The sequence below is a fragment of the Scyliorhinus torazame genome, chromosome 2 (assembly GCF_047496885.1).
Source record: "Scyliorhinus torazame isolate Kashiwa2021f chromosome 2, sScyTor2.1, whole genome shotgun sequence".
Classification (NCBI taxonomy): domain Eukaryota; kingdom Metazoa; phylum Chordata; class Chondrichthyes; order Carcharhiniformes; family Scyliorhinidae; genus Scyliorhinus; species Scyliorhinus torazame.
In genome coordinates this window covers 204,356,482-204,375,422 of record NC_092708.1, presented here as the reverse complement: position 1 = coordinate 204,375,422, position 18,941 = coordinate 204,356,482, and the positions used below count along the sequence as shown (strand labels likewise).

Sequence of the window (18,941 nt, the reverse complement as noted above, 5' to 3'; positions counted from 1 at the left end):
CCAGAAAAACATTTCTACAGTAAAATGATGCCTTTTTTTTTTGCTTTTGCTTCCCTCCACTAGGCAAAAATGGTGAACTGCTGCCAACTACGGAGGAAGCGGAGGAGCTGGAGCGTGCACTGGAGGCAGTGACGTCGTACGCTGCCTCTCTGGAGTGTCTCAGTTCTATTGGTGAGCTGGCGCACACAGACGGAGACGGTGACCAGGAGCTATCGGGCAGAGGAATTGGCGTGTTTGTCGCTGCTGCTGCCGCCGGGATGCCAGCCCTTAGCAGGGCTGTCAACAACGAACTGGGAGACCTCCTCAATGGACGCATCTCCACCGAGAACTTCTCCAGCCTGGAGCTGGATGAGAACCTCCTCCATCACCCGTCTGCACTGTCCAGTCCGGCTGGTTCCCTGGGGAGTCAGGCTCAGGGCAACTATCCTTCCCCTTCAGATGTGGGCCTTTCCTCTGCCACCTTGGTCAACCAGAGTGGACTTGCGGAGCGAGTCCACCACTCCCATTTCCATAGCCTCCGGGGTGATGCCAGTCACACCTCTCCCAGGAGCCACCTGCTTGGCAAAGCCGAGGATCTGATCTCTCCTCGGCCGCACTATGGCAGCGAGCACTCGCGCTCATCCCCATACAGTAGCGAGCATGTGCCATCACCTTATAGCGACAATGTAACCCCTCCGCCCCGACCCCCGCCCTACCCTGGGGACAGCCTCACCACCCCCTATCCGCCTGACGTGACGTTGCTCCCTGCCCATGTCCTGCCAGCCCAACTGGTCAATTCACGGCCCCAGTGGGGTACCATCAGCTTGAGTGACCCGACTTCCTTCGGTAGCCTGATCTCATCTGGGGCCGAGGGCCACCTGCTCTCCACCTCCCTCTCCACCCCTCTCTCCACACCTCACTCGCCCTCCACGCACACAGCCTTCTCCAGCGCCACACCCGGCAGCGCTGTCCTCCTCCCAGGCCTGACTCAGGCTGCCTTCAGTGACGGCGTCACCACCATGGGACCCTCCTCGCCCCCCGACCTGCCAACATCCAATCCCACCAAGCAGCAGCTCCCCCAATTCAGCGCTGCCTTCGGCCCGCAGCTCATCTCCCATAGCGGCATCCCCAAGGACGTTCAGCCAACCCACAGCTCAATCGCACCCCCGACGGGCTTCTCAGTAACCGCAGCCGCCGCGAGCACGAACAATGTCACAGCTCCATTTAGCACTCCACAGTGAACCTTCTCTGGATTGCTGGACGAAGAGGCCACCTCTTTCTTGGCTTTCAAGCAAGGGTCGAGATGTTCCACTGATTTTTCTACGGTGTCTTGGAGCTTTAAGGGTATCGTCTAGTTTTGTTTTTAAAACATACCTGTGTAAGAGTGGAGGGGGAAAACAGCTCTGTAAGCTGGTTTTGGGAGAAAATAACTTGTGACTGGGCAAAGATGCCAGTGATTCCCACTCCCTGTATTTTTGTTCATGACGGTTATTGAGGAATTTTACTCATTTATGTTAAGTTCCTCCATCCTTAACTTGTTCATTCATCTGCCATCTCCAAAGGTAGAGATTCAACCTGCCTTTTTGTGACAATTCTGTTGAGATGTTTTTCTTTTGCATTACTAATCCAGGTCACTTTGTGCGCCTAGTAACTTGGTGTGGCAGTCAAATTTTCCAGTCAAATTTCTCTCACACCCAAGAGCCCCACCCCACCCTACCCCCAGAGCACACAACATTGGTGAATACCCCTATATCACTGGCATCTCTGTCGCAATCAGCTTTTAAAAGTGAACTGGCAGTCAAACCATGTCAAAGATTGAGTGCAGGCCTGAACCTCTGTCTCCCTTTTACAGGACATTGCCATTGCTCACCCGGGTACATTGCCAAGCAGCCACTAGGAGTTCAGGTCACTTTTTTCCCACCATGCCAGGGCCTTGTGTGCTTTTTGAAAAGGGGGATTGCTGACACTCTTTCCCCCTTCCTTTTCAGGGCTAAAAGAGCGTAATGCATTCAGTTTGAGTATATTTTTTATGTAAATACATTAGTACATTTTATGACAAGATTACTTATCTATAAATCCATTAATGGCGCACTGTTAAATATCAAACTCAAAGGTAGATGTTTGGCTCATTGAGGCTTTTTATATATAAAAGAAAATCTCACATGCAAAATATAGATTCTGGATTAGATCCCACAGTGTCTGCACGTACATCCCCCAATGTTGCTGTGAGATTCTTAAGCGAGGTGGCAGCACTAACTTGTCATTTATTTGCTAACATGCAATCCTGAAACACAGTCTAAAGTCTTCTATGTGTGGACTACTAAAACGGAAATTAGTTCAGCCTGCAAGGCCACTTCAGGGCACTTTTAAAAAAAATAAATATATATATATAATAATTACACAGGCTCCGAGGTTTAAAGCCATGGTTAGGTGTTATCTTTCCCACCTACCCGAGCATTGCATCTTTATTTTTCTTAGCTTTCCTCTCTGCCTGCTTTTCCCTGGCACCCTCTTCCTTCACTCCTGGGCCACTATCCTGACCCGCGATACCAGCAGGAATGCGCAGAACATGTTTCTTGAGTGAGCAGCACCTGAATACTAACCCCATCAAATCCTTCACCCTCCCCTTTGCACCTATTTATGTGAGAGGCACTACAAGATTTGGCAGAAGCAGTTGTGTTTGGTAAAATCACAAGCCCAGCACCTTGGACTTAAAGCAGTCACTCCGTTAACAAGTTGGTTCCTGAAGCTTTTGTTCCATATTAATTAGCATGGCGGGGTGGCATGAAGAGTATCCCTTGGTTTTTATCGTTGGTGTGAGGGGTAACCGAGGTTGTGAAGCCTTTTCTAGGTCTGGAACGAAGGAGAGGCCTGTATTTTTCCTGCTAACTCAGTGACTGTCACACCTGGAATCCTTGTGAAGCAGGGGTCTCGAGATCCAGGTGGAGCATAATCTGCATCAAAACGCCTTAAGTACGCGGGATCCCGATCCCCCGCCCCCTCACACTGGTCTAGCACTTTTGACAGCTGACACTCAGTGGTTAGTTCATATGCAGTCTGGGACTGCTCACCCTGGCTCCCAGAGTTTAGCTGTTTATTGTATTGCCCTGAGACCTGCAAAAACCAGCTGGCACGTTTGTGGCACAGTGTAAAGGCAGATAAGGAGTGCCACCCACCGTGTCTACTGCAATGCATCCAGTGTCTTATAATGCCAAATATGTTCGATTTTTAGAGAGTAAACTTTATTTATGACCAAAAAGGTCGGAATGTGTATAAAATGTATTCTACGGGCTGTACTGTTGTGCCTCCTGTAGAGTTTTTAAATAATATGGTTCAATAAGCTTGTCCCAGTTTTAACATTTTTTAAAGTAATCTCATGCCCTGTTTCAAACATACGCATTTGTATATAATGATCAAAATGCATCTATTTACATCTCTCAAAATCTCTTTTCACAAACTGCAGCACTATCACCCTCCTGATGGCAGCGCTGATGAGAGAATCTCTCCAGTCCCCACATCAGACACTTAGTTGTTACTGCACTGCCCAATCCTCTGTCTATTCCTCCTCACCCATGCTTTCTCACAACTTAAGGATGAAAGTTGTTGGATGGGACAAATGTTTCTTTGAAACCTTGCTTGCTGAATGTCTTGGGCACCAATTTGTGATGAGGAGTGCCCTGGTGAGGAACACCCCCCCCCCCCCCCCTTCTCCAGTCTAACTCAAAGAAGGTGCATAGGCCTTCAAGTTACTCTGGTAAAGGTGAGCTTGCTCAACATTAAGTAAAGGACAGATCCAAGGTAGACGTGTCTTGTGAAAGGCCTATTGCAGAATATTATACAAGCATCCCTCTTTTTGCAAAGAAAATCATGCATTCCCAACCTTTCATTTTAATTTGAACACCCAAAGCTTTGTAAACCTGATGTTCCCTCATCATGGAATATACAATTTACTTGTATATCAGTAGTTTACTTGATTAATTGACATAATGAAGTGATTCAATATTGTGTGATGGTATAAATAGTGATATCTATTTTAGCAATATTGTCAGATTTGCATTATAGGGAGGAAGCTGTAGATCTCCACCATTTGGTCTGTAGGCGAGTAGCTCTGTACAGCTAGTCCTGTTGCGTTATAGGATCAGAAGATTATGGGACTTTCAGAGTAGAGTGAGCATCCTTAAATTTTTGCAAGGGAGAAAGAGAATCATGTTTGAAACTCGGGAGAGCAGGGTGCTGGATTTCACTTGTCAACTGACTAGCTGATCGGCGGGAAGTACATTGTTTGTTCCAGACATGATGCTCTTGCCTGACCTGAGGCTGTGCTCTGTTAATTTCTGTGCATTTGGTGACGGGAGGCAATCTTCGTGTAATAGGCTTCAAAACCTTAACAGATTTTGCAAAAATCTTTTTCAGCAATGCTGACTGAAAGATAAACTCACTCGCTTCTACCCCTAACCCCTTCCCCAATATGTACATCGCTCCTTCCGAAACCTTTGAGTGTGTGTCCCTCCACCTAATTGTGATGTCTGTATCTTTTCACTTCTAAACCTTTGGTGACACAGTGGTTAGCACTGCTGCCTCACAACGACATGGACATGGATTCAATTCCAGACTTGGGTGACTGACTGTGTGGAGTTTGTACATTCTCCTCATGTTTGCATGGGATTCCTCCGGCTGCTCTGGTTTCCTCCCACAGTCTAGAGATGTGCAGGTTAGGTGGATTGGCCGTGCTAAATTGTACCTTTGTGTCCAGAGATGTGCAGATTAATGCGTGGAGTTACAGGAATAGGGTGAAGGTGTGGACCTGGTGGGGTGCTCTTTTGGAGGGTCGGTGCAGGCTCGATGGACCAAATAGCCTCCTGCACTGTGGGGCTTCTATGGATTCTAACCCCTTCCTTTGATCTTTGCCATGAAAAGAAATCTCTGACTCCTCGATCTTGGACCACGTAATGTGCAAAATCCTCCTTCCGGGTACCATCTGGCTGTATAGATCCCCCCCCCTCCTGCACCCATCATCTCTTAATTTGGTCCAGCTCACTGACCTCGCTACTTTTATTTTACCAAAAGGTGTATTTTATTATTTTTGTGAGGCACATTTCCTCTCCTCAAAGTCCAAGTGAAATGTTAACTGAATTCTGAGAAATTTCTGATTTTGTTTTTTAGTGCCCTGTAATGTTTAAATCACTAATCTGAATGCTGGTTGCGTTTGAGAATGTTGGAATACAAATATATTACAATTAGGCTTGGTAATGCATTGGTGGCTGACCTGTATGGGGAAGTGGATCACTTTGGATGGGTTGCTGCAAGGTGAAGATGAGAAGAAGGATTTGGATAAGGGTTATTCTTGGAAACTTCTGTACAATAATAACAATCTTTATTGTCACAAGTAGGCTTACATTAACACTACAATGAAATTGCCATAAATTAGGGCCATCATTGAACACCAGATCCTTTGGGTAAGCCACCACATGGCGACTGAATTAGTGTAATCTTAAATTCTGTCTTTAAATCATTCTTCCTTACTTTAACTGTTCCTGTGGGGGAGTGGCACTCTGGAGCCTGGCAATGTGTGATCAGTTGCTGGGTTGTCCATTTTCTGTCTGGGCAGCATGGTAGCATAGTGGTTACCACAATTGCTTCACAACTCCAGGGTCCCAGGTTCGATTCCCGGCTTGGGTCACTGTCTGTGCAGAGTCTGCACTTTCTCCCTGGATGCGAGTGGGTTTCCTCCGGGTGCTCCGGTTTCTTTCCACAGTCCAAAGATGTGCAGGTTAGGTGGATTGGCCATGCTAAATTGCCCTTAGTGTCCAAAATTGCCTTTAGTGTTGGGTGGGGTTACTGGGTTATGTTGATAGGGTGGAGGTGTGGGCTTGGGTAGAGTGCTCTTTCCAAGAGCCTGTGCAGACCCGATGGGCCGAATGGCCTCTTTCTGCACTGTAAATTCTATGACTATGAGTGTCGCAAGATCTTGGACGAAGGACCTCTGCCAAGTCTTTGGGAAGTGAACACTTCCCAACACTTCTCCAGTTTTCCATTGGAGAAATGCCACTTAAAGTAAGTCGGTTCGCTACCTCCACTTGTCCGCTGCCAGTTCTGCCCATGCCCACACATTGCACTTGAATAAACTGGAACTTAAAATAACTCAGTTGATTTCTAGAGCAACCCAGATAGCGAAGGGACCAATAGCAAAGATACGTCTATCTCAACCTTCATCATATTAAGAAAATAAACACATGGTTGATTTGCCATATTGTTTTGTTTCAAGGCTCTTGGAGCGGGAGAAGGAATGTTTGGAGAATACTTCTTGCAGCAGTGTAGGTTTGGGTGTTTCTTTTTGTAGCTCACGTTTATAGGTTTAGCATTGATGCAATGGAGCCTTTGCTGTGAAAAGGAATCCCTCTAATGTACGCTTGGCTCAAGAGGCCCAACTCGATAATGGAAATGTCTATTTTTGTAAACTAAAAATCAGATTTGCCCCATCTTTTCCTCCTTGCACTTGATCCTCTGACTGGGCCATTGGTTCCAATAAATAAACTGTATTTAGAATCTGGGAGTTAATCCACAGTGGCTATTTACTATGCCTTCATCCAGATAAACATTAGTATCAAAAAGCCATTCTGGTGAACATTAAGGATATTTTTGCATATATATTATATAAATAATATATGAGATGTATGCATTGCATTACCTGACAAGGTGCAGTTTGTGTAACATGGTTCTCCTCCCCATTACTTTTAATTAGCTGGTCTCTTGGACAGAAAGGAACAAATTACTAGTGTTGTCTGGCTTAACGGGAATGTAACACTGGCTACCACATGGCTACCTTGGGTAGTGAATGGCACAGACATCAAAGAATTGGTATGAACATTTATACTTTGGGTGTGTTCTGACATGTGTAACACAAGACTTTACATTCAGTGCTCATCAAGGTCATGCTGGAAGCAATTTGAAACCTGAGGGGGACCTGTATCTCTTTTGGGACTTTTGAACAGAGCTGCTGCAGCCGCCTTGAGGTGAATGCAACCCCAATTATAAGCAGCAAGAGGTTTATTTGGGATGTGCAATACATGGAAGCTGGTCTGGCTGTCACACTTTGTCCTCTGTTGATGATATGGGTGGTTGTGTTGTCCTTGTGTGGGGGTGAGGGGGCCCCACAGGTCACCAGACAAATTGTTCTATCAGTGCTTTCAGTAATGATCCTATCACCTTCAGTTTTATACCAAAGTAGTGGGATGGACAGGATCTATTCCCCTTTTTTTAAAAAAGAAATATTGCTGTATTGAGATACCTTTAATATTAAAATTATTGTAATTTAAAAAAACATCTTTCACCAGGGTTTGACACTGCTGGGATATCCCAGAGTCCACTCTAGTCACCTTTCGTTGTGTTGTCGGGCAGATTTTTTTCTTGCTGAAATGAATTTTTCCATTCCTTTGATTTTCCCTTCACACCCTCATGAACCATGCACGGGGCAGAAAAGGCTTGATAGCGCCAGTTATCTGTTGACTCAGATAATCAGGTCACTAAACGTACTTAAATCCACCAAAGCTTTTAACTCAGCATTACATCAACTGTAACCCCACGGGACCTCTGCTTGTTTTCATTGAATTTGGCACATAGCATTTGCAGGGAACTACCTGGAATGAGCTGCGGAACAAAAGGAGATCACGAGTAGAGGTTGTTTGGGCAATTGCGCTCTGCCTCTCATTAAAAGCCCTGCAGCCTCCCAGTTACCAAATCTGACTGACAGCAGAATTTTTACCGACACTACCCTATCCTGATGACCACCATTTGGGTGAGTAAGTGTGATATCAGTTTGTCTTTCACCAATCCGCCCCCTTGTCTTGCTTTAGCGTAAAAATCCACGTTTACCGTTGCTATTTAATTCATTGGCTTCAGCTGTTGAATGTTCAATTGGTTTGAAGTGTTGGTCATTTCCATTGCCTCTTGGCTAGCATTCTATAACCAGGTAGATATCCGTGTCCACCGTAATCAAGAAAAGATGGCCTCTAACCAAATGCTCCCTGTATGTCACACTCAGTATATTTTATTTAATGAGGGAAGGTTGAATGATTGACCTTGCGGGGTTATTATGGGGTCTTGTGTGTTTGTGGCATAAACTGCAGTATCCCAGGTCTCCCTCTGGTTTGAAAGTTCTCCTGGAATTTCAGTGATACAGGAATTGGTCTCCCAATTGATGATGTTCAGTCATTCTTTATAATGAAGAAGCTAACGTGACCTTGGGTTGTAATCTGTTATTGTGCAGCCAGGCTAAACATTAGGCGGACTAATTACCTTGTCTTGTGCAAGACCACTTAAAGTGAGGCCGATGAAACTGTAACCTTCCTTTTGCCTGTAAAATATGCCTCGTCTTGACCCTCGTCTTGACCATCATATGACTCTGCATCAAAATGTTAGAAAATACTGAGGAAGATGGGTGGCTTTGAGCAACAAGAGATCGGTTCCATCAAAGGTGCAAAGCCAACAAAATATGTAATTTCTAATTGGGAGCAAAGCATATTTATTATCACCATTAATCATACAGGTATTGGCTGCTTGTGACTTGATTGCATCAATGGTCAGTTTGGCGGTCAAGTCAAAACAATTAAGATGTTGGGTTGGATTGTGTGTTCCCACTTCCATTCCAAGTGAAATGGTGAACTGGCTTTTTCTCACCAGCATAAATTGGAAAAGTATGTAGGAAGAAAGATCTATACCATGTTTAAACCAATTATTCAATCAACCAAGAAAAGCCTTTGTTACCCATCTTTAAGGAGCTTCATTACGCACTGCAGGACTGTACTGTGGAGTCTGTGGTGATTCCCCTCTCCCCCTCCCCACTATTGGTTCTCTGATCATGATCTGATCACAAACTAGGTCTTTGTCAAAGCACACCATCAGAAAATTTGTCTTTTTTTTTATAAAAAAAAAGTGTGTTTTTAACCTTTCTTTAAACAACACATCGCAAACCTGCTCACAGATTGTGCAATATGAAACCTTTGACTTAGGTGAGCAATGCAAAGATTGCGAAAAGGGGGGCAGGTGGCTTGACAAGTCCCAAAACCTGGAAATTTGATGCTGTAGTGAGCAAATGTGCTTGGTTTCAGGCTTTACTTTAGCACAGAGCTTCTGTTGATGGGATTTAAGTCCCCCAAATTTGATCGCCCAAATGAGACCCCACAGGAAGGCTGGTGTAGAAAGTGAAAATGTTGTTCTAATATTTTTGATCTGCCCTGCAAAGCCTGACACAGCCAACATCATTATGTAATTGTGGATGTCCTTGCTGAATCTGAAGATGATTGCTAAGTCAGTGTGATAGTTTTATCAGCATCTGAACTTGACCTGGAGCCATTCTGAAGGGCACCATAAAAGATTGCTTTGCCCTGCAATGTACAGGGGAGGAAAGGCAGACACAGTTATACCATAGGTATGGTAATCCTGCTTTGTCCATGCTTGATGAATAATGCTGGCGTAGATGAGCATGGATCAGTAGGTCCACAGCTGATGGCGGTCTCTAACACTTGTTTGACATGCAGCTTTGGGATAGAAGGGAATATAATGAACACAGACTGTGATATTCCCTGTTTCGTAAAGACAGATCTTCAGTTAATGATCTTTCCAGTGCTTATGTCCTGGTTTTGGTCATCTTCAGTTGTAGCAGAGTCAATTATTGTGTTGTGATGACTGCAATAAGCATAATTCAGTTGAAACGCATTATACCTTTCCTCCCATGGGCATTGGAGTGTATGAGTCAGAAAAAGTACGTATCAACAACACTGTGCCAACCAGTGAGTTGGCCATGAGGCAAGACTGTCCGCGAACAGTGTATTTAAACAGAGTCTCTCTGAACTATCACAATAGAATCCATGACTAAAATTACAGCAAAGTCCCCTGATAATAGCAGGTCTATTTCTCCAGCAAAATGTGGTGAGTGGAGGATAGGTCCATAATATATATTATGTTCATAACAGAAATCCCAACAGTTTAGAGCAGTGAAGTCTCCAGGTATGATTGATGGCTTTGGGGGGATGAGGGTGACAGGAGGAGAGAGTTAACCCAATCACCTCCATTCTCCTTGGGACATGTGATGTTATATGTAGCCTTTTAATAGCCCACTTAAAGTAGGGAGGCAGCAACCTTTGAGCCCATCATTCTTTCTGTGCACACACTACCTGTTCATCCCCCTTTAATTAGATTGTCTATTAATCGATTGATGGAAGCTATTGCTTTCTCCAAAATATTTATTGAATTTTGCAAGATTTTTAATTTTCATGTTGATTGAAAAAAGACATGCTGTTGAAGCTTTTCATCTTTCACTCATCAGGATGGAGAAAGGCAGGGAGGGAGCAACAATTTATACCACATGAGAGCTGCATCGTTGCTCCCTTTTAAATTTGTTGGTATTGCCGATCTGTCCTGATGAGTGCAAGATGAAAAGCATTGACAGCATACCTTTCTTTTTAGCAGTGCTCAAGTTTCATATATATATATATATAATATATATATATATATATATATATGTATGTATGTATATAGAAGATTTATAAAATCTTTTTTTTTTTAATGGGGATGCATTGGTAGAGGGTGAAGGTCTGTAGGTTATGCTTGTTTCAACAGAAGCATAAAGCCACCCTGGCATCCTCTCTGTTCTCAGACTGATAAGAAAATAGGCAGGGAGTAGTAATGTGAAATCTTTTTAATGCCATCCTTCTATTATCGTGGTTTGGAGGGACAAAAATGGCAGCCGAGCAATCAAAGAGGACAATGAGAAGAAGGCAGGAAAAAAAGAAGAACACGAGCTGACTTGGCAAAGATGTGTAGATTTATGGGATTTTTTTGTGTGTGCGAAGTAGTGAATTGGCACAAAAAAAAAATGCCAGCTTCTGCTCCTTTGTTTTACGATCCTAACCTAAGATGCCAAAGGCTACAGATAAGGATTAGGCACTTCATGTTGAAGGACCAGGTAGTCTGTGTTGTCATTGCATTTCCCTTCCCAGTCTCACACTGTACATCATATCCATGTATTTGTGCGACTGTGCTGTTTGCTCCGTAAGTCAGAGGTATGGGCATGCCTGAATGTAGCTCCATGACACTTTCTGATGCTGCTTTTGTTGGTAAAATGCACGTAGTGACAAAATTGCCTGTTTATTTTACAACGCCTGCCCAAATATTTTTTTAAACTTGCAGCTGAATAGAAGCCGACTTAACCAAACTGTATGCGTGTGTGGGGGGTTGGGGGGAAAGAGAGGAGGAGGAGACATGTCTGGATTGAGTGACCTTTGCTCCTACCCTCTGCTCCTACCCTCTTGTTAGCTTCAATATAACTGCAGAGGGATGCCCAGAGGGATTTTAATGAGTAACTTGCTGCATGTGTGCGTCTGTGCCTGTGGTGGTCTCAGCAGTACGTTTGGGTAAGGTGTCTTGACATCACTGTGTATTGTGTACGTGTACAAAAGATTCTTTTCCAATTGTCCCATGTGAGGCCTGCCCCCAATCCAATTTCCCCATTCAGATCTCTCCATGATCCCTTTGACCGCCAGACTTTGAAGTCCTATTTCTGTGGCTTCATTACCATGTAGTAATACTGATGTGGAGATGCCGGCGTTGAACTGGGGTGGGCACAGTAAGAAGTCTTACATCACCGGTTAAAGTCCCAACAGGTTTGTTTTGAATCACTATCTTTCGGAGCGCGGGCGATTCACCTGAGGAAGGAGCTGTGTTCCGAAAGCTAGTGATTCAAAACAAACCTGTTGGACTTTAACCTGGTGTTGTAAGACTTCTCACTGTGTAGTAATACACATGGGAGTGCTGAAGCTATGGCTTATGAATTGAAATTGAATATGACTCATGCTGGTCATGTGTTTTTTTTAAATAAGTCAGAGAGGCAACATCAGTAAGGCATTTATTATATGATTTAAAACACCAATTAAAATACTTCCATATTTTGATGCAATATACTTCGTCACCCACCCAAAAATAAGAGTGCATTGTTTTTAAAAACATGTATTGAGGTGGGCTGCATGATCCTCTGGTGCCTTTACGAGAGCTCTTATCCATGACCCGTACCTTTCTAAAATGAATCTCCCAAGAAAACAGTTTTCCTTGCAAAGAGATAGTGGTTTTCTAGTCAAACAAACTTGGTAACACTGCCTTTTGTAGCTATCCTGGCCCTGTTGTTTAAAAACTCACGGCAGCGTTTTTGATTCCCCATTACCCACCGCCTTGGATGTCAGAAAAGTTTTCGAGGCACTGCCCTGTGTAAGCCGCCAAACCACAGCTATACTAATGTGCATGCACACATGCTAGCTAAAGTCACCGCCTATTTTCAGATCCTCTTCTGTTATAGATCCAGAAAAATGTATTTATGATTCTATTCAGACATGTAGACATTGAAGCACTTGAGTTTTTATTTAAACCCACAAGAGTTGAACGTGGACAGCAGAGTAGGGACTGTTACTGAAGGTGATGCATTCTGTTTGTCTGTCTTGCTCTATATATCTTTCTGGAGGAACCATATTGTAAATGATTTCATTTCTACAATGATTGTAGTGTTTTCAGACTACATTTCATGTATTTAACGCATATTACAGGCCGACAAGCTTCTCAAGCACCCATGAAGCCTCTCGACATTTTTTTGGGTGGTAAACATTTACACAGTCACTGAGATTTCACCAAGCTGGAAGTAGTGAAATTCCATAGAAATTTAAGTCCACAAACCTAAAGTCTACACCTCCCCGGACCATAACTGGCTTTGTCTCAACGCGCCTCGATTTAAATTTCATCCCCATCCCAGCCTCCACTCACAACATTATGGTTCTCATCCCAGCCGCGCAATTGGTTTGTGAGTATCAGGGATTTCATGGCAAAAAAAACAATGGAAGAAAGCAGCCCATGGAAAAACGCGGCAGTCCTACGAACTGCTTCAACATTGAGACACAAGAGGGGTGGCTCAAATTTCTTATACTCAATGAATGTACTGTATTTCTGTTTTTAAATGATAAGGTGAGCTAATTATTAAATTAGTCATCTTTTGTTATTGTCCTTGTTTAATTTGTTTAAGGTATTTTTTGTATACAAAAGTTTACATTTTTATGTATATTTTTCTGTGTACAGACTATGTAATATGTGTATAAACACTGTATGTAATATCTGTATATAGTGTGATAAATGATCTTTGTTTGGATGTACAAATAAAAACTTGCTGTGAAGAAAAACTTTAATTCCTGTTATTTAATTTATATATATATATATATATATATATACACACATGCGCACACACTCTCCTATATATTGGTATATTAACCTTTTTTCAAAATAAATTTAGAGCACCAAATTCTCTTCTCAATTAAGAGGCAATTTAGTGTGGCCAGTGCACCTACCCTGCACCTTTGGGTTGTGGGGATGAGACGCATGCAGACAAGGGGAGAATGTGCAAACTCCACACTGACGTGACGGAACCCGGGTCCTTGTCGACGTGAGGCAGCAGTGCTAACCACTGCGCCGCCATGTCGCCTATTGGTATATTAACCTACCCCTTCACATTCATCCTAACTTGCATTTATATAGTGCCTTCAATGTAGTAAGATGCTTCAAGGTGCTTCGCAAATACATTATCAGGTAAACATTTCAGTGAGACACCAAAGAAGCAATAGGACAGTTTAAACAAGTAGGTTGTAAGCAGCAACATAAAGCAGTGGAGAAAGATCAGAGGTTTAGAGAAGGATTTCCAGAGTTTAGTGTTCAAAGGGCTGAAGGATTAACTGCCAGTGTGTTGGAGCCAGCTGTGTGCAAATTCGTTGCCGTGGTTTCTGACTACATTTCATGACTTATTGTGAAGCACATTGCAATGACCTGATGTTGCAATAGGTGCTATATCATTGTAAGTCTTTCTTAATGAAGGTGGAGGAGTAGGATGAACCTCCTTGACCAAGCTTAACATATCTCTTCCTTCAGCTCACCACAATTTTGTTGTACTGCTGTGTGGAACCACAGAACTTTTTACATTAAAGGCACTGTAGAAATGTTCTCTGCAATACCACACCACCTTTTGCAACTCGTCCATCGCTGCTAAATTATCAGACTGCTTATCCAACATCCAGAACTGGATGAGCGGATATTTCCTTCAATTAAATGTTGGGAAGACGAGGCTTTTTTTTTTTGGTTCCTGCTCCGAGCTCTCCATCCCCCCAAGTCCTGGGCTGCTGCTGCTGCCTTCTTTTTTCCCCCATCTATCTTTCCGCAAGATATTCGACGAACGGTTGCCACCGCCTGGTAAACCCTTGAGCCGACCCCCTTAGGACGAACTTAATCCGCTCTAACTTTATGAACCCCGCCATATCATTTATCCAGGTCTCCACCCCCGGGGGCTTGGCTTCTTTCCACATTAGCAATATCCTGCGCCGGGCTACTAGGGACGCAAAGGCCAAAACATCGGCCTCTCTCGCCTCCTGCACTCCCGGCTCTTGTGCAACCCCAAATATAGCCAACCCCCAGCTTGGTTCGACCCGGACTCCTACTACTTTCGAAAGCACCTTTGTCACCCCCATCCAAAACCCCTGTAGTGCCGGGCATGACCAAAACATATGGGTATGATTCGCTGGGCTTCTCGAGCACCTCGCACACCTATCCTCCACCCCAAAAAATTTACTGAGCCGTGTTCCAGTCATATGTGCCCTGTGTGATACCTTAAACTGAATCAGGCTTAGCCTGGCGCACGAGGACGACGAGTTTACCCTGTTTAGGGCATCTGCCCACAGCCCCTCCTCGATCTCCTCCCCTAGCTCTTCTTCCCATTTCCCTTTTAGTTTGTCCACCATAGTCTCCCCTTCATCCCTCATTTCCCTATATATATCCGACACCTTACCGTCCCCCACCCATTTCTTCGAGATGACTCTGTCCTGCACCTCTTGTGTCGGGAGCTGCGGGAATTCCCTCACCTGTTGCCTCGCAAAAGCCCTCAATTGCATGTACCTGAATGCATTCCCTTGGGGCAACCCATATTTCTCAGTCAGCGCTCCCAGACTCGCGAACTTCCCATCCACAAACAGATCTTTCAGTTGCGTTATTCCTGCTCTTTGCCACATTCCATATCCCCCATCCATTCCCCCCAGGGCAAACCTATGGTTGTTTCTTATCGGGGACCCCCCCAAGGCTCCAGTCTTTCCCCTATGTCGTCTCCACTGTCCCCAAATCTTCAGTGTAGCTACCACCACCGGACTCGTGGTATAGTTCCTTGGTGAGAACGGCAATGGGGCTGTCACCATAGCCTGCAGGCTGGTCCCCCTACAGGACGCCCTCTCTAATCTCTTCCACGCCGCTCCTTCCTCCTCTCCCATCCACTTACTCACCATTGAAATATTAGCGGCCTAATAATACTCACTTAGGCTCGGTAGTGCCAGCCCCCCCCCCCTATCCCTACTACGCTGTAAGAATCCTTTCCTCACTCTCGGAGTCTTCCCGGTCCAAACAAAACCCATGATACTCTTTTCTATCCTTTTGAAAAAAGCCTTCGTGATCACCACCGGGAGGCACTGAAACACAAAGAGGAATCTCGGGAGGACCACCATCTTAACCGCCTGCACCCTCCCTGCCATTGACAATGCTACCATATCCCATCTCTTGAAATCTTCCTCCATCTGTTCCACCAACCGCGTCAAATTTAGCCTGTGCAATGTGCCCCAATTCTTAGCTATCTGGATCCCCAGGTAACAAAAGTCTCTTGTTACCTTACAATTTGCGACTCTTGACGACCTGTCTGGTCTTCCAAGATCACCCATGGGAGGCAGGACTCCAATTGCAGTGCCAGAACTTTTGCGAGTAACTTTGTGTCTGCATTCAAAAACAAAATGGATTGAAATGACCTACATTACGTAGGATCCTTGTCCTTCTTCAGGATCAGGGAAGTAGAGACCTGTGCAAGCGTAATCGGTAACACACCTCGGGACAAGGGGGTCATTCTACATATCTAATATTAAAGGGATCAATTGTCCTGCAAACGTCTTACAAAGCTCAATGGGGAAGCCGTCAGCGTCAGGGCTTCTGCATGAACCCAATGTATTTCCTCGGGGCCCAATGGGGATTCCAACTCCTCCCACCTTTCGATGTCCACCAATGGGGAAGATAGGCCACCCAGAAACTCCGTCATGGCCAAACTCGCCTCCGGGAGCTCCGACTTCTAGAGATCCTGATCAAATATTTCAAAAGCAGCGTTGACCTAGGACGGGGTGGAAACCGAACTGCCACCCCAGCTCCTTATCTGCACAATCTCCTGGGAAGCAACCTGCCACCTCAGCTGATCAGCTAAAAGGTGACTGGCCTTCTTCCTGTGTTCATAAAATGTCCGCCTGGACCGTTGCGGCTGGCTCGTCACCTTGTTGGTTGTAATTCAAATTGCATCTGCAGCTTTTGATTACTCTCAAGCAATTCCAGAGTTGGGGCAAGCGAGCATTGATGTCCACCTCAAGAATGGAGTCCCCCAGCCTCTGCTGCTCCACCCAAGCAGCCTTTTCCATGTGCGCTTTGTAGGAAATTATCTTCCTCCCCCAGCCCCCACCAACTTCCCGGTAACCACCTTAAGGGCTTCCCACAATGTAGAAGGTGAGATAGACTCACTTTTACTGAACTGAATATATTCTTGAGTGGCGGAGGACATGTGTTCGCAAAAACGTTTGTCCACCAATAGCGCCGTATCCAATCTCCATGGCGTTGAGAGGGGCCTGACTAGTATCAAATCCACAAAATGTGGGGCATGATCTGAAATCACAATCGCTGAATACCCTGCCCTCTTCACTTGAGGGAGAAGAGACATACTCACCACAAAAAAGTCAATACATGAGTAAACAAAGAACAATACAGCATAGGAACAAGCCCTTCAGCCCTCCAAGCCTGTGGTCATGATACCACTTTTGGCCAAAACCCTCAGCACTTCCTAGTGCCGTATTCCTCCATACCCATCCTATCCATGTATTTGTCAAGATACCTTTTGAATGCCGTTAATGTATCCGCTTCCACAACCTCCTCTGGCAACACATTCCAGGCACTCACCACCCTCTGTGTAAAACAAATCTGCCTCACACATCTCCACTAAACTTTGTTCCACTGACCTTACACCTATGCCCCCTGGTGACTGATTCCAGGAGACTTATCTACCTTACTGTCTTTTAAAACACCCCAAACTGCCTCCTTTTTGATGTCAACATGACTCAGACTCTCCACACACCCTACCCAAGGACCTACCCAAGAATCATCTTCCACAAAGTCCTTCTTTTTGGTGAACACTGATGCAAAGTACTCATTTTGTACCTCGCCCATTTCCTCTGGCTCAAAACATAGATTCCCCCTCCAGTCCTTAAGTGGTCCAATCCTTTCCCTGGCCACCCTCTTGCTTTTTACATATGAATAAAAAGCTTTGGGATTCACTTTAATCCTACTTGCCAAGGACTTTTCATGACCCCTCCTAGCCTTCCTAATTTCTGCCTTAAGTACCTTCCTACTTTCTTTATACTCCTCAAGGGTTTTGACTGTCCCCACCCTTCTTTTTCTTTTTGATGAGGTTCACAATATCCCTCATTATCCAAGGCACCCTAAACTTCCCATACTTATCCTTCGTTCCCGCAGGAACGTGACTTTCCTGAATCCTAATCAACTGTCGCTTGAAAGACTCCCACATGTCCGATGTTGATTTACCCCCCAACAGCCGCACCAATCCAAATTCTTCAATTCCTGCCTAATGTTATCGTAATTTGCCTTTCCCCAGTTTAGCACCTTAACGCAAGGGTTACCCTCATCCCTATCCAAAAGTACCCTAAAACTTACAGAATTGTGGTCACTATTCCCAAAATGTTCCCTGACTGAAACCTCAACCACCTGTCCAGACTCATTCCCTAACCAGATCCAGTACTGGCCCTTACCCAGGTGGACTATCTACATATTGCATCAAGAAGCCTTCCTGGATACACCTTACAAACTCTGCCCCATCCAACCCCCTGGCACTAAGTGAGTCTCAGTCAATATAGGGGAAGTTAAAATCCTCTACTACAACAACTCTGTTACTTTTGCATCTATCCAAAATCTCTGTACTTATCTGCTCCTCTAACTCTCGCTGGCTGTTGGGGGAGCCCTATAATAAAACACCAACATTGTGATTGCCCCCTACCTGTTCTTGAGCTCTACCTAGATTGCCTCATTGTGTGAACCCTCCGAGTTGTCCTGCAGTACGGCTATAATATTCTCCTTAACCAGTAATGCTACTCCCCTACCCCTTTTACATCCCCCTCTAACTCTCCTGAAGCATCAGTATCCTCCAATGCTCAGCTGCCAATCCTGCCTTTAACCACATTTCTGTGATAGCCACAATATCTTAATTCCAAGTACTAATAGGTGCTCTGAGTTCATTTGCCTTACCTGCTATACTTCTGGCGTTGAAACAAATACACCTCAAACCACTGCGTTTGAGCAGATAGGGTGATGTTGTTCTCTTATTTTTGTTCTCTATTTCCCCTTCAGTTATGGCACCTTCTAAGTTAACGCTCTGGTTCTCACCCCCCTGCAATACTAGTTTAAATCCTCCTGAGTGTCTCTAGCAAACCTCCCAGCCAGGATATTGATGCCCCTCCAGTTTAGTTGCAACCCGTCCTGCTTGTACAGGCCAAACTTGTCCCGGAAGAGATCCCAATGGTCCAGAAATCTGAAACCCTCCCTCCTACACCACCAGTTTAGCCACGAGTTTAGCTGCAGTATCCTCCTATTTCTAGCCTCATTGGCACTGGGCACAGGGAATAATCCTGAGATTACAACCATGGAGGTCCTGCTTTTATGGTTACTGCCTAACCCCTTGAACTCCAGCTGCAGGACCTCATCACTCTTCCTGCCATTATGTCATTAGTACCGATGTGTACTATGATCTCTGGTTGTCCACCCTCCCCCTTCAGGATAGCCTATGTTCATTCAGAGACATCCTTGAC

At 44.8% G+C, this 18,941-nt stretch overlaps 1 protein-coding gene across 1 annotated transcript in view; it reads left to right on the top strand.

Moving 5' to 3' along the window:
- The window catches only part of LOC140395296 (INO80 complex subunit D-like), a 116,920-nt gene extending 103,727 nt beyond the window's left edge, over positions 1 to 13,193 (top strand). Inside the window, exon 10 of the mRNA XM_072482889.1 lies at positions 64 to 13,193. Coding sequence (XP_072338990.1) covers positions 64 to 1,220 — 1,157 coding nt within the window. The 3' untranslated portion in view covers positions 1,221 to 13,193. The remainder of the gene's footprint in view (positions 1 to 63) is intronic.
- The last annotated feature ends 5,748 nt before the right edge of the window (positions 13,194 to 18,941 follow it).